The sequence below is a fragment of the Miniopterus schreibersii genome (assembly GCF_964146895.1).
Source record: "Miniopterus schreibersii genome assembly, chromosome: 11".
Classification (NCBI taxonomy): Eukaryota; Metazoa; Chordata; class Mammalia; order Chiroptera; family Miniopteridae; genus Miniopterus; species Miniopterus schreibersii.
The window spans coordinates 40,553,532-40,569,075 of NC_138111.1; the positions used below are offsets into that span (position 1 = coordinate 40,553,532).

The following is a 15,544-nucleotide window of genomic DNA, read 5'->3' on the forward strand; positions in this document are numbered from 1 at the left end:
GTCATTTGTTGTTCCACTAATTTGTGCATTCATTGGCCCTCCCCTGTTTCAAACGCTTCCAAAGTATCTTGCTACAGTTCACATTTCCTGTGCTTCTAATGAGGTTTGTGTGCATTCATCAGTTATGTTTCCCACAGGTCCTTTGGGTGCTTCTATACTTCCTATAGTCTCTAATGGACTTGTTTTAGAATGGCAGGGGTAGGAATGGGGGGTGTAAATCGAAAAGAGCATGCCTGTGAGTGAGGGATTAGAGGAGGAAAGGGGGTTGGGAAGTTTCTGGCTCAGCTCCAACCCCTCCGCTTCATTTTTCCAGGTCCCCATTCTCTCCACTCCCCTTTCCTCTTATCCTCAGAGACAGAACTACTTTCATAAGCTCAACTTATTTCTCCCAGGATGATTTTTGTCAGTGAGAATCTTCTTGCCCAATCACCCTTCCTAGGGAGATTCAAACTCACAAAGCCAGAGGAACCTGGATTTTGGCCCTCTCTGAGGTGGAACAGAGAGGGGACAGTGCAGAAGCAATGAAACCATATCTCACCCTTTATTGCACAAAATAAATACCAAAATACTCCTATTGCCATGCAGTCACTAGTTTGGGGAGTATAAACTGTCCCATTTTATATCTATGTATATATAAATGAGATTTAAAATAAAAAGGCAGAATGCGAATAAGATCAGCTTTATCTGTATGTCTGTATATATATACACATATATATTTTAGTTGCCATTCAGCCTTTTGTTTTTGGGGGTTTTTTAATTGATTTTGAGAGAGAGAGAGAAACAGTCATTTGTTGTTCCACTAATCTGTGCATTCATTGGTTGCTTCTTATATACACCCTGACTGGAGATCAAACCCCCAACCTTGGCATATCAGGGTGATGCTCTAACCAACAGAGTCACCTGGCCAGGGACACAGCCTTTTATTTTAGTCTCATTTATTTCACTGAATATTATTTTTAAATGTCAAATAGTTTATTTTTATTGGGATTTCTCAACTACATTACTTGAATCTCTTATTTTTGTTTTCTCCCAATTTTTATGGCTTTTCTGATTAAAATTAAATTTGCTCTTTGTTTAAAACAAAGTATAAATGTGTAAAGTATATAAATGTATCATATAAAATCCACACCTGTGTAAATACGTGATATTCTCCCTTCAGTCTGTTTCCTTCCTTCCTTCATACTTTGACACTGGACAAGCAGTAGGGCTGCAGTGGTGGCCTATAAGGTAAAGGGGATGGGGTATTGCGATGGTTCATTTTATTGTCAACTTAGCTGGGGGAAGCCACAGGGAGCACATTACTTGGTCAAACTTTACTCTGGATGTTTCTATAAGGGTGTTCCGGGAATGAGAGTAACGCTTAAATCAGTGAATTTGGAGCAGCGCAGATTGTCCTCGCTCAGGTGGATGGGCCTCATCCAATCAGCGAAAGGCCTCAATATAGACCCGCCCCCCAACAGAGCAGGAGGGCATCCGACCCCCGGCGCCCTCGGGCTGCGAGTCTTCTCAGGGTCTCAGCCTGGAGGCCGACCTTGCAGGAAATTCCACAACGGGAAACCGGAACTTAATCCCACCCGGAAACGCAGGTGGACATGGTAAAGCACGTGCCGCCCAGTTTTCCCACCCAGGCCGTCGGGGAGCTGTTCACCGATCGGCTTCAGGCTTTCAGGGTCGCTCTGTGCGTGCGTGAGTGTGCATGCGTGCTGTGCGTGCGTGTGCCTGTGTGTACACACACACATATATCTACACACACACACACACACACACACACACACACACACATGCTGTTGGCTGTGTCTAGAGAACCCCAACTAACACACGTATGGAGGCTCCGCCCCCACCCTTCTCCCTATGGACAACCTCCAGCTCCTCCCAGGTCTCTCCCAGCCCACCCAGAGGCCCTACAGAGAAAAACCTCTCACCTTGGAGGACGCAGGGGATGCTCATCCCAGTCACCATCAGGCTGCAGTGTCACGGCTCCCCCACCCTCGCCCTCGGGCCTTGCACCGCTGGGAGCCCCAGCCTTCCAAAGGCCTGCCTCTACATTTCTTTGCTTGAAGGAGCTCTAGGAGGACATCTCCGCCACTGACGCAGGCACGCGCACGTACGCACGCACGCACGCACAGCCCGCACGCACACGCACGCACAGAGCGGCCCTGAAAGCCTGAAGCCGATTGGTGAACAGCTCCCCCGCGGCCTGGGTGGGAAAACTCGGAGGCACGTGCTTTATCGTGTTCACCTGCGTTTCCAGGTGGGATTAAGTTCCGGTTTCCCGTTGTGGAATTTCCTTGTATTTCCCCAACGAAAGATTTAGGCTCAAAGCCTGGCCTTTGCATCCGCTACCCAAATTAAGCCCAGTCTCCCCAGCTCCCAAATGACTGCTGTTCAGTCACCAAACAAAATCAGGGTGGACAGAAACAGTAAACTGGGGGACGGACGCAAAGCTACGCGTCACTTCTCTAACTGGCCGACTGAGCCCGCCGCCTGCGAAGTAGGACTGCGGTGCGGCCTCCGGAAGTCTCCGGGCAGGGGCGGCCGGGGTGCCGCCCAAAGGGACCCGCCGAGAGCGCGGAACTTCAAACGCCCCAGGCTTCATCCCACAAATCCGTGTGAAGCTTGCATGACCTACCCTGTTTTACCACCCCCCCCACCCCCCACCCCCGCCTCCAATCTTTTTTTCCAGGACAGTGGATACAAGTTTCCCTTGCTTCACGCATGTCATGTTGCTATTTGGGAGGCGCTGGCCCTGGATGCGCTAGAACTGATCTTGGGGTACGCCGGGCTGCAGAGGGGTTGTTTCTACACTTGCAGCTTTGGGTGCTTTCGCAGGAACTTTTACTGAACGGCCCCCGGAATTGTGCTAGTGCCCCACGTGGAAGAACACACCGCTAAACGCGGACCTCCAAGGTCATCCTTGCAAGTAAGTGGCGTGACCGCGTGATGCAGCCTGCGACCCCAGGGAATGAAAATGAGGGGGGGAGAACATTCGGGAACGACTGTCCCTCTCAGGGACCATCTGAATCAGCCTGCATACCGCTCACATCCTGTGCCCACAGCGGCCCCTGGGAAGCAGGGGAACCCCGATGGCGTGGGGGGAACTCTACCCGCGCTCAGGGCTTTGTCTTTCCTATTTTGATAGCTTCCCTTTCCTCGTTTGCCTAGCACCTCCCTCCCCCTTTTCTTTTTCTTAATTATATATTGTAGGCAGCCTTAAATCCTTCCCAGAACAAAGCAGAATGTGAAATTAGAAGGGGCGGGGCAGGCGCGGTGGTGCGCCGGGCACACGGGGGGTTTGCTCGGGGGCAGGTCCCGCCTGCCCGCCGCTGAGCGCGCCGCGAACGAGCGCTGGGGCCGGAGACAGCCCCGCGCTGCCCGCAAAGCCTCCCCTCCCCCATCCCTCATTCCTGGAATTGAAGCAAACTAAATCATGTATTTAGTGTATTTTGTTCTATCCACAAGAGGTGGCTTTTATTTATGAAATACGCAGATTTGAGGACTGCTCAGAAGTTCAAGGCCCTGCACGAAGTGGCTTAGGAATTGCAGCACCCATATTGATAGAGACGCAACCAAGGATGTATCTATGACTCAGTTCTGAGTAAGCTGAATTTCTAATTCAACGAAAACACAAGCTTAACACCTTTGGGTCAGTTCATATTATAAATGACTCTTAATGGAACCAAGACACTTTCCTAAATTCAGTGTACTTTTGATCCATACAAGCCTAAATTCCTAGGCTGTCTTGCTTAAATTCTAAACATACACTATTTTAGCCTTTAAAGAGTGACTGTGTAAGCATCAACTGATGCAACTTTTCTAGGAAGCAATTGGCAATAAACATGAAGAGCCAGAAATGTTCCTATGCTTTTGCTTAGTAATTCCACTTCTGAGAACCTACCTACAGAAAAGGATTGGAATGCTGGTCACTGATGTACAAAAACGGATTATATACAAAGAGGTGTATTTTATGTAAAAGAGGTAAAAAACTGGAAACAATCCAAACAGCCAGCAATAGCAGAACTGTCTACTTATGAATAAGTCACACAATGTATTCTTTTAGTTAAATGATATCTGCATGAGTTTTAACTACCTGAGAAAAATGTTTATGATAGAATGTTAAATAGAAAAGGTAAGAAACAGCACGCAAACACAATTTACCCACAAATATAACACACAGGGACATCCACAAATATGTAATTGGAAAAAATGCACCAAAATTATCTGAGGGATGGCATTATGGGTGATTTTTATTTTGGTTTTTAGGTCTCCATTTTCCAGTGTTCAGCAATGGACATGCTCTCACTTTTATGATCAATAAGTTGCATTTAAAAATGGGAAGTAGTGCAGAAATCCACCACAAAGCAAAATATTGATTGCAATGTCTTCCTTTTTTATTAAATTATAAAACTGTTGTCAATACACACACTTTTGGAAATAAAATGTGTTTTTCTTGAGTATGTGCTTTTGTGGCGCACAGACAAATTTCTATACCAATTTCTTAAGTCTTCAAGCTATTTACCACTGGTAGCCAAACTACCAAGAATAGCTATTATATATTGTCAGAATTTATGGAAAATATTGCAAACACAAATGCCTTAAAAAGATGACATAGTGTAGGGAAAATCATAGCTCTTAAACTGGTATAAAAATTTAGTCACAATGTTTTAGTCCAGTATGGCTTTGCATAAAGCTTCAAAGGAAGAAAATTTAAGACACTTCTCATCAAAGGCACTTAGAGTTGTAATAAAATACTTCTTTGAATTTAGTTGGAGTCCGACAGTATTTTTATTCCTCTTTTTCACATTCTGTCTCACACTGAAAGAGTCCTTGAATACAGCTATTAATGAAAAATAGTTATCACTTCTTAATATACATACATGTTAAAAATACGCAAACAGAATTAATACAGATTTTGGTCCACTGAAGCAGGCAACAGTATCAAACTGTAGTGTTTCTCTTAATTCTGAGCAAAAAGCCACAAACTCCCCAGACCCAGTCCCACAAATAGAACCTTCAGTTCTGCATTTGCATTGGTTGTCCCTTGGGCTCCCCACAGGGAAATGGGAGCTCAGGTCCCACCACATCTCCGCAGTGCATTTGAACTGGACAGAACCATCCCATGGCTCCGCAGGAGTGTTGCCCTGAGGCGGGGACATCCGGGTACAGAAGAGTCAATTCTCAGACATCTATAATTCCGTGTCCCGGTACCGGGCAGGCTGGCCATAGTAACCGCGCTTTGAGTGTTCTGACAGCTGCTGGCGGTACTCTTCCTCCTCGGCATCACTGCCGTAACTGCCTCTGGCATCCTGGTAGGGCCTGGAGGAACCTTTCTGTGGCTCAGGGGATCTGAAACTTAAACAGTGAGAGGGTCAAATGCACAGTGGGCAATCACCTAAGATAGACTGCTTACCTCAGGGCCATACTCTGTGCTGACAAGCTAGGGACACTCCTGGCCCCGCTGCAGGTGCCCAGAGTGATGGGAGTGGGGATGGGAGTAAGTAATAGGTCAGGGCTGATGCCCACCTGTACAGTGAGGGAGGAAGCCATCCAGGTGCCCCCTGGACTAAGAATTCCCCAGCTGGAGCAGGGGGTGCCCTCCCCACCCCTACGTTCATTGGCTACAAGTGCCACTGTTCAATTGGTAAAGAAATGTGCCCCTAGTTTTCTATTGCTGTAAAACTAGACTCTAGCTTCCCGTCAGAATAGCCACAAGAAATACGATTTATTTTTTTCCTATTCTCAGAGGCAGGAAATGATCCAGTGGAAAACCTCAAGAGGAAGACACTGTGGTAATTCCTAGTGCTTATGTAGCATTTTTTTAAATGCAGGATCTTACCAGCACAGTCAATTGATTGTCACCTTCCCCTCAGACCACAGTTCAGCACAAGTGGCCTGACTTTGCTAAGTGATGCAAAGGAGTTAAGGAGCTTGGCTAAGAGCCAGAAAATAATAAGTACAAAATGGGTGTAGGACCCAGGAATTTTGCTCATATGCTATCCTAACACAATTTAACACATCTGTGCTCCAAAGTGTCAAGGGAGACTGATTTGAAATACCAATGATTATGCTTTGTCAGAGAGTTTTAGCACACACGCAAAATTACCATGAAATTCTGACTCTGTAATCTTTACAATTAAATTTGTATAAATAAGGTAAACTGCTGACCAGGGGGTAAAAAAGTCTTCTTAGTACTTTGAAATGTAGGTGAAGAAAATTCTTTCCTAGGAGTTCAAGTCCTAGGTAAGCCCCTCTTGTAGGCCTATACCTGCCCAAGCAGCCCTTACCTTGGGTACTGGGGCGAGCCAGGTTCTGGCTTGTGGGTTTTGATTGGAACTGCATAAATATCAGGATGCTTCTGAGCAATTTCAATCTGTGGTGATTAAGAAAATAAAAGAGTAAGAGGGAAAGAATGAACCATTAGACAGTCAGCTTGCTGGTTTCCTGCTGGTCCCATTTTCCCAATCCCATTTTAAGGAGAAGAAAAATAGAAGCAACTCTAGTTTCCAGGCTTTTGTGTGATGCCTAGTGGTACATGTCAAATAGGAAAAACGTTTTAGGCAATGAAATTCTGCCACGTCTACAACATGAATGAATCTTGAAGACATTATACTAAGTGAAATAAGCAGTCACAAAAGGTCACTTATATGATTTCACTTATATGAGGTTGCTAGTGTAGTCAAAATCACAGAGGAAAAAATAGAATGGTTACCAGGGGGCAATGGAGATGCGTGCGAAATGGGGAATAACTGTTTAATAGTATAATAGGTACAGAGTTGCAGTAGGGAGGGTGAAACAGTTCTGGAGATGGATAGTGAGACAGTTGCACAAGAATGTGAATGAACACTTAATGCCAATGAATACTTAAAAATGGTTAAAATGGTGAATTTTATGTTATGTACATTTTATTTATTTTTAAAAGAATAGTTTATTGATTTGTAGAGAGAGGGGAACGGGGAGAGAGAGAGAAACGTCGATTGGCTGCCCCCTGCATACACCCCCACCAAGGATCAAGCCCCAACCTCAAATCAAACCAGCAACCCTTTGGTACACAGGACGCCGCCCAACCAACCGAGTCACCCAGGCCAGGGCTATGTTATTTGTACATTTTATCACAATAAAAAAAAATAAAAATGCTAAGAAGCCCTGCTGTTGCGGCAGACTTAAGTGAAGAGAACTCCCATATCCACTGGGCAGAATATGCTCCACACAGTTGTACCTAAACTCTTCTTTGACTTTTGAAAGGTTATGTTTGCACATGGTACAAAAATACAAACAGTATCATCAAGTACAAACCATGGCCTATCAATTTTACAACCCGAGGTTTGTTAGGCAAATCTGGGAGCAAATGAAAACTCAGATACTGAACAAACATAAACACTTTAACAAAAAATAACTTCTGATTCTCTTATCCTACTTTCACACTCAAGAACCCAACCTAAAGTTCTGAAGTACAAAAAGCAGGTTCTTATTCACCTATACCTGTTCGGTTTTCTTGATTGGAAAAAAAGGGACGCACAAATAGCTGACAATTTGGAAATGACACACACAGAGGACGTGCCTTTAGTGCCATGCATGTGAACATCCCTTTCATGTCTGTGCAGTGGAAGAAGGACTGCGAATCATTTTATTGAAATGAAACTTATTTGAAGTAACCCAGTGGTTTAAAAACAATTACCCTGGCGTTCTGTGCTTCTTGGAGCTCTTGCATTCTCTGTAATCTTGCCTTGTGATCCATCTTCTCAAATATTTTTACTTTGCCCAGGACAGACTTGGATGCATTCTCTTGCTCCTCACTGCCCTCTCCTGCCTCCTCACTCTCTGGGGGAGGGATGGGAGTGGAGGGCTTCAGTATAGGCTTGCAGAAGGCAGGTTTGGCAGCAATAGGAGGAGGATGACCCTTGGCAGATGCCCAGGGAATTTCGTTACTGGCAACAGCTGGAGGGGAGTTTGACTTGTATTCGTAGGATCTGGAGTAGTCAAAGGACTCTTCTCTGTTCTGGGTTCTGGCCTGCAGAGAGCAATGGCATATTTTTTACCTTAGGCTTTCATTTTATTTTTCACATCAATATTAGTGATTTAATACACTCCATTTCCTGATCAGTTTCCATCAGTGGTCAACAAAGAATCAAATCTGGGAGGGCAAACAGCCACTGGTCGGGCATCCTGATCCCTTCCTCGCTTCCTACAGAGGAGCAGTAAGAACTCTGGAACCCAAGAGGACGCTGGGGAAGTGCTGGGAGCCCTGGAAGTGCTAGAGGTGGATCAGACCTAATTTCACTCTAGAGGAGATGCAAATTCTGGAGGAGACCTCAGAACCAGTCAGGCTTCAGGATCGAAGACCGGGCTCCTGAGTTCATACCACACCGAGGGTACCTGCCCTGGCTTGGGGGTAAGGCCCACGTCCAGCCATGAATGAGACTGGTGAAGGGAGCGGGGAAGGCATATCATGCCAATGGCTACTTTCCCCTCATACTTCAGTCCTCGGCCTGCTTGTAATTTTCACTGACATATTTTACGAGGTCATTAATTACTTCTGATAGCTCACACAATCATTACTTTCTTCTCATGTAAACTACTAAGTTAAATTTCATTGGGTTATAAGGGAAAACCTATAGTCATAGCTTTGATTCAGAGAAGAGATAAAGAATCATATGGCATATGCCCATGTGTTCTTATATTGATTTTGTTCTGGATAATGGTTTACTTAAAAATAAATTAAGCTGCCTTCATTGTAAGAGGCATTGTAAACACTGGTGGTGGTTGTTTTCTTTAGCAAATCATCAGTAAGGATTTTTCTGGTGCATCTAAATCAGATTGTGGGCAGAAAACTCTAATTGGACAGAAAAAGAAAAACAGTCTGAGTTTGGCAGGTCTGGGCATGCAGTATTGTCAAACTTTTCTCTTTCTCCGTCAGTTAATTTAAAAATATTGTTTTAAAATTGTACATTCTCCTAAAACTTCCTTTCCCTCCTTTCTATCTTTTCTCCCTTCCCTAATTTTGGGGTTCACTCAACAGACCAAAAGGCAGGTTCTAATAGAGAAATAGTGAGTCGAAAACACAGTTCAACACCATCTTGTGGGTGCTCTTCCCTGGCTACGCAGGGGTCTCCAGGGCTGTCTGCTTCCTCTTCCTTCCCAGCCACATACCTTGGGCGGCTCTGGTTTGAATGCCGGGGGCGGACTATTGTCCCTAAGTTGATCTCTGCTAGTAGCCCTCCTCATCTGAGCTCGTGGCTCTGGGCTGGGCTTCCTTATGCTCTACAAGACACAAAGGTTCATTCACAACAAGAACATAGCAGCAGAGAGAAAAGAGCACTCGTCTGCTTTGCTGGAGTTCCAAGCACTTGCATGAGTTCAGAATCCGAGGTTCACAACTTGCACAAAAGTCCCTCCCTTGCATACGTTGAGATACTGACCCAGTGCTTCTTTACTGAAAAGGCAGAAACCAGGCATCCCATTAGCAAATGCTTAAGATATGTTTTTTTAAACTAGATGCATCCACTGTAGTAGTCTCTCCTGTTAAAGTACAAAAGTCCAAAATCTCCTTTGTCCCTTAACATTTATAACATTTAAGCATTAGCTATCTATACCTATGGACATTAAGGAATTAATTTATTCTTTACAACTTATCTAGTGGTAGAGATATATATTTTTTTTGTCATGATGGATTTTATCCACCCCTTCACCTTAATTTTGGGCACTTCTTCGTAAACAATAAAATCATTCACCGAAATGAGTGAAGTTGCTACAGGGAAGTCCATAGCAATCATTATCTAAATATATGGATAATCTCATCCACAAAGATCATCATCCCAATGTCCTCTGAGATGCAACTAATAGTTGCTCTGCTCCTAACTTAGTGCCTGTTGATGTGATTTCTAGGATCACTGAAGCCAGTGGATGCACAGTACACGTGATCGGACATGTACTTGATCAGTTCAAAAATTGCAATACAAGAGAAGGAAACTGATGGGGAAACACTCAGGAGCTTTGGCAAGATCAGAAAGGTTAAAGGGAGAATGGGGGAAAAGCAGGGACACCTAAGAGTACAGAGAGAGGCCTAATCAAAGGTTACAAGTATGTACAACAATATTGTATTTAAAAAATAATCTTCCACCTGCAATTTGGACAGCTGGCCCACAAAGCTGTTAATTTATCCACCACACCAAGGGCACGCGGCTCCTGTCCTGCTTTCCCATGGACACTACCACAGTCATGCAGGCACTGGCTCAGAACGAGACTCCCTACGAGGCACCTGTTCGGCGCCCAGGAACGCCTTCCACGGCACCCTGCGTTAGCAGATGGCCAGGACGCAGCGGAACACCAGGACCTGCGGGTCCCGCCCGGGCCTCGCAGCCCGGGCCCGCCTCGCCTCACCTCCTCATGCTGCACCGGCTCCGAGGAGCGGGTGATGGACGACACCAGCGGCTCCTCGGCTGGCTCATCCAGCTCATTGTCAGTGTAGGCGCCTCCTTCGCCGTCGGTGTCTTCAAAGTCACTGACGATGCGGCTGTCACAACTCAGATAGTCCGCGCCCATGGCGGTTAAGTAGGACATGCGGTCTTCAGCGTCATCATCCATCCCTTCCATCTAGAGGAATTTGTTTTGGAGGGTCAGTGGGGTGTGACATGGCCCCTGGGAGTGGGGACTCAAGAAAATTCCCAAGGGCACAGCCAAGTGACCGAAACCTTGATGTGTTCTAAAGAGGGAAGTCAACTTTATTTTCCTGAAATCACTCGGCTTTAAATGACGGTTCATTTTTGTGCAGGGACTCGAGTTAGGAACCTCCGCCCTATCTAGCTTTGCTACCATCCATCTTATACAGAGCTACTGAGTCCCACTTCCTCAGACTGCTGGGCGGTGTCTTCCAGAATCGGGCTTCTCTTCAGCTTCTTCTGCTGGCACTTGGCTCCTAGCGATAACTGCACACTGCCTTGTGCTGCAACCTCTTCACGCAGCCACAAGATCCTCAAATCCTTGAGGGCAGAAGCTCTGTCCTGCTCAATGTGTGGTCACCACCATAGAGCCTTAGCAAGCTGTAAGCACTCAGGAGATGCTAGACACCTGGGCTAAACACACAGTTCCCGAAGAGCAAGACTGGGGCTCAACAATCTCATTGGTAACTGACCCATTTCTACAATGAAACTGTCCCTCCGAGCTACCTCAGGTCAGCTGGACTACAGAAGACTATCATCAAGGGCTCCGGGAACCCCGGGAAATTCTATACTCGCTCTGCATCATCCCTGCCTAGGACAGCTGTGCATGAGCTACGTCCACAGACGAGAAGCTAGCCAATTTTAGAAGCCTCCGCGAGTTTCCTAATGCTCTTATCACCTACTCAAGTGCCTAGGGCCCGTGCTCTGCCAATCTTTAAGCAAATGATTCCACCTCCATTTGCTTTTCTTCTTTCTATTAATTTTTAACCATGCTCTCTACGCCCCTCAACGTCATCTCTCACCTCCACTCTGAGTTTCCCCCGTCCTTAGTAAGCTGGGAGCTCAGCTGGAGATCTTGTAAGCTCTGATTAGTGTGCTTGGAATATAATACTAGTTACTACGTTAAAAGTCAAAGGGAAGTGAATGTAGGGTTGCATGTATCACATTCTGCTTTTTTTTCCAAGCCCCTTCACTTTATTAATTTTTTAGAGAATTTATAAAGTTGAAAACTTGATTAGCATATGTTGGTACCCCTTCAAATGGGCACGGCTTGACTACATTCACTACCCTCTTGAGAAAAGAATCGAAACACAGACTCTCACCTCTCAGCAGAGTATCTACGCCACATACCTTTCCTTCCGAGACCCAAACTGCTTCTCCTTGCTGATGCTGAATTGTGTCCTTCAAGCTGCCGAACCAGCTATCATTGGCTGCATTCAGGTTGATTGTAGCTATAGAAATGTATGCAAAAAGGTTTGCATCAATTTCCAAAGCAATGTTTACGTAAAGACTTATCTGACATAATTCATACTCATTTTTGTCATATCTGAATTAAAAGTTTGGCAAATGCAAGAGCAAGTTTGCACACATTTGAATACTAAATCCCTTTAGTTGAGTTTACATTACAGATGGATGTTATAAACCTAAAAATGGATGAATTTCATTTCAGATTGGCTATCTTTCAGAAAAGCTATCTTTAAAAATATGTTTTTAAAGAGTATCTTTTCTGGAGCAAAGAAAACACACCTAAAACAGGTATAGAAGTACCATATTTTAAAGACCATTACATAGACATGTATATTATAAATAAAAAAAACTATACACTAGTGTGCTGTTGGATATCTCCAACAAAATACTGAAGGTAATATTTAAATGTATATCACTTTGACAGGCTTAAACATTTCAGAATATACATACAGACTAACAAAGCTCTACAGGTATACGTTCAAGTAATAAACATTTTCTATTCAGAACAAAATTTATCTTACATAATAGCACTTGCTATGGATTGACCAAGCACTTTAGAATACCTTACGTGGATTAGCTCAATACATGCTCACAAAACCTTGTGAGGTAGGTATGCCATCATCCCCATGTCACAGGAGAGAAACTGAGGCACAATAGTGAAAGCAGCCCAAGGCCTCACACCAAATAAGTGAAGAAGCCTAAATGCAAACTCAGAAGTTTGCTTTTAGAGACTATGACCTGAGCTACTGCATGACACAGCCCACCTAAAACATGAATTTAGGGCACCAAGATAAAATGCCAGCCAAGTAAAACATGTGCAAATCATTCTTGAGAGATATGTATGTATGGGCCTAATGGGGATAAACCAGACAAGCAAATTGGTCCCAAAAAATAAGTTAAATTGGACCTAGCATGATCACACTACAGGTAAATTAAGATTTTTTTAAAATATTTTTTTATTGATTTCAGAGAGAGGAAGGGAGAGAGAGAGAAACATCAATGATGATAGAGTCATTGATCAGCTGCCTCCTGCACACTCCCTACTGGGGATCGAGCCCGCAACCAGGGCATGTGCCCTGACCGGGATTCCAACCACAATCTCCTGGATCCTAGGTTGATGCTCAACCGCTGAGCCACGCCAGCTGGGCAAATTAAGATTTTTTTTAAAGCTACAATGGTATAGCCTTTTCTTAGAGGGTATGGCATTCTATTCTATGAAACACCCAAAAGAAAACTGGTGCTTGTTGGTAAAAGTTGTTTGACTCCCTCTGTCCTGAAGTCTGCATACTTCTCTATAGATAGCCAAAAAAGAACCATTAAGCAAATTCTGTAAGCAACTATGCTTCACTCTTTCTTCCTGGTAACATATACCATTCTTTCATTTAAGAAGTTCTAACACTGACCTTGGAAAATCCTGAGTGAGCTTATAATTTCCCTGGTTATTAATTATTTATATCATTAGGATAAACTGATACATTGGACAACTAAAAAAAATTAACCTTGATTCCTTGGACTTTTGCATCCTTACTTTGGTACTTTGCCAACATTACTGTGCTCTTGGGTAAGACGTGATGCCATAAGTACTTAGATATAGAAGTGAGATTGTACACCCCAGAGACCAAATGCGTGGTCTGCACTCAATGTATACAGAACACTATGCAGCCTTCTGAGCTTTAAGTTGGAGTTGTATGAAACCAGATACAGTCTGTATTTATCCTGAGGAAAACCTAGTTAAAAGGGCCATTTATGAAACAAAGAAAATATGTTCATGTCCTGAAAAAATGAAAAAGGTCATAATACCTCTTACTGAATTCACATTGAGTCAAGGATGTGAAAAAGAAGAAAAAAGACTTCACTGTAGCTAAGTTCCACATAAAGGGGACATCTAAAGTTGGTAACATCCATCTCATACACTTGACCTCTTTTTAATGGGTGGGCGCACAACTATGATGCCACCTTTCCTTTATCTGGAATTGATACCTTTGGTTTACTGTTTGTTGGCTTTTGCGCATTAGGTTTTTCAGAGTTTTTTACTTTGAGCAGTATTAGTTAATTCTTGTTGCTCCCCACCTCTGGACCAGAGCTGTGTTCTCTTGGATAGGCTTAGTACATTTCTCAAACTCAGGAAAGTGTACTGAAAGGATCAGCACCCAGCCTCTGTGTTGGCTGGGAGTCCTGGGATTCTGAGAGCACTCCCTCCCCAGCCAAGGAGGTTGGGAAGTGCTAAGACAAAGAGCAAAAAGTGACATGTAAGGTTGGAGGGGTAGGGAGAAATTGGGAATGACTGCTAATTGGTATGGGGTTCTTTTGGGGGTGATGAAAATGCCCTAAAATTGATTGTGGTGGTGGCTGTAACCCATTTTATATTCATTTATAAAATGAATTTTTCATTTTAAATGGATTAATTGTAGGGTATGTAAATTAAATCTCAACTAAGCTATTCATGTGGTAGGGATTCCCTCTAAATGGGCAACCGTCAACCGAGGTGCCCATCCAAACAGCACAGCATCTTCCATCTGCTTCCTGTGGTCACCAGTCCCTACAACCCCCTGGGAAACCAAAAATTACCTACTGCAATTTGGGTTCTTTCAGTTGGTACAAGATCCACTTCCCCCCCAGGCCTTTTCAATGACTACATAATGACACAGAATTATTTTTTTTAAATATGTAATGCTGAAAAACAGTAAAATAAGCATAAAGTAACATTACTAATAATGATAAGTAGCATTTATTCAGTATTTCCAAAGTCGCAGGGCTGAACTGTACAAATTTCATATTAATGAAACCTGTGAAAGCTGATAAAAGTGCCAAAATATCCTGTGATACTTTAAAAATCCCACAATTTCACATGAAGGGTGGCCCTGCTTGGGTCTCTAAGTCCACAATTCCATTTCAGTGGTCTACAAACCATGAACTGAGTGCTTCAGGAATTCCAAGAAAACATGCAATACATGTTTTAAAAAATAATTTTTTGATGTGTACATGCAAATGTACCCTATGATAATTTTTTTTTAATGGGAAGCCTAACATTTTAACTTACGTTGACAAGTTAAGTCGCTTTTCGGCAAATCTCAGAATAAAGCTTCCCTTGTAATCTCCACTTAGCTGAGGAGTACCTTCAGTTTGTAAGGACAGCGACTTTAATACTGTCATAATAACACTCATCTGCGGGACAGGGTTCTCTTGTTACTGTACAACATGGAAAAGGAAAGATATTGAGCCTGGCAACACTACGGGCAACATAACCCTTGATTTTGAAGGATGGGTTCATCAAAGCAGCTCTACTGTTCCTACTTATTAATTCATAAAAATGCCATAAATTTAAAATTTAAAAAGCCTCTGATTCTGGCCACAACACACACAATCTAGTCACAACCTGGTAGGGCTAAGTGAGACAAGGGAAACAGCACTTAGTGTGACTCCCACACAACTCTAAAGAGGCAAATCGGAAGTCTGGAACAACACGGTAAAAGGCCATGTGGTGGAAATTGGGGCTCACTGGGAACAGTTGTTCAGCACTCTGCTCCATCTATCCTTATAGACGCATAATTCCACAGAAGTTGGAAACATATGGTGAGAATGGGTCACTTCAAAGTTCTAGATGAAACCAGATAGTCAGTGTCTACCTTTCCATTCCAGTCTCC

General features: G+C 43.8%; 1 protein-coding gene across 8 annotated transcripts in view; it reads right to left on the bottom strand.

Annotated features, from left to right (window-relative positions):
* Nucleotides 1–4,196: 4,196 nt before the first annotated feature.
* Nucleotides 4,197–15,544, bottom strand: part of TJP2 (tight junction protein 2) — a 102,890-nt gene continuing 91,542 nt past the window's right edge. For 5 of the 8 annotated variants that reach the window (XM_081151908.1, XM_081151912.1, XM_081151909.1 and 2 more), the window contains 6 exons: nucleotides 11,784–11,884; nucleotides 10,375–10,587; nucleotides 9,145–9,255; nucleotides 7,673–8,005; nucleotides 6,282–6,367; nucleotides 4,197–5,349 (listed from right to left, as the gene is read on the bottom strand). In XM_081151908.1, the coding sequence (XP_081008034.1) occupies nucleotides 5,184–5,349; nucleotides 6,282–6,367; nucleotides 7,673–8,005; nucleotides 9,145–9,255; nucleotides 10,375–10,587; nucleotides 11,784–11,884 (1,010 nt within the window). In that variant the 3' untranslated portion in view covers nucleotides 4,197–5,183. The remainder of the gene's footprint in view (nucleotides 5,350–6,281; nucleotides 6,368–7,672; nucleotides 8,006–9,144; nucleotides 9,256–10,374; nucleotides 10,588–11,783; nucleotides 11,885–15,544) is intronic. The other 3 variants (XM_081151911.1, XM_081151906.1, XM_081151910.1) reach the window with 1 other exon arrangement.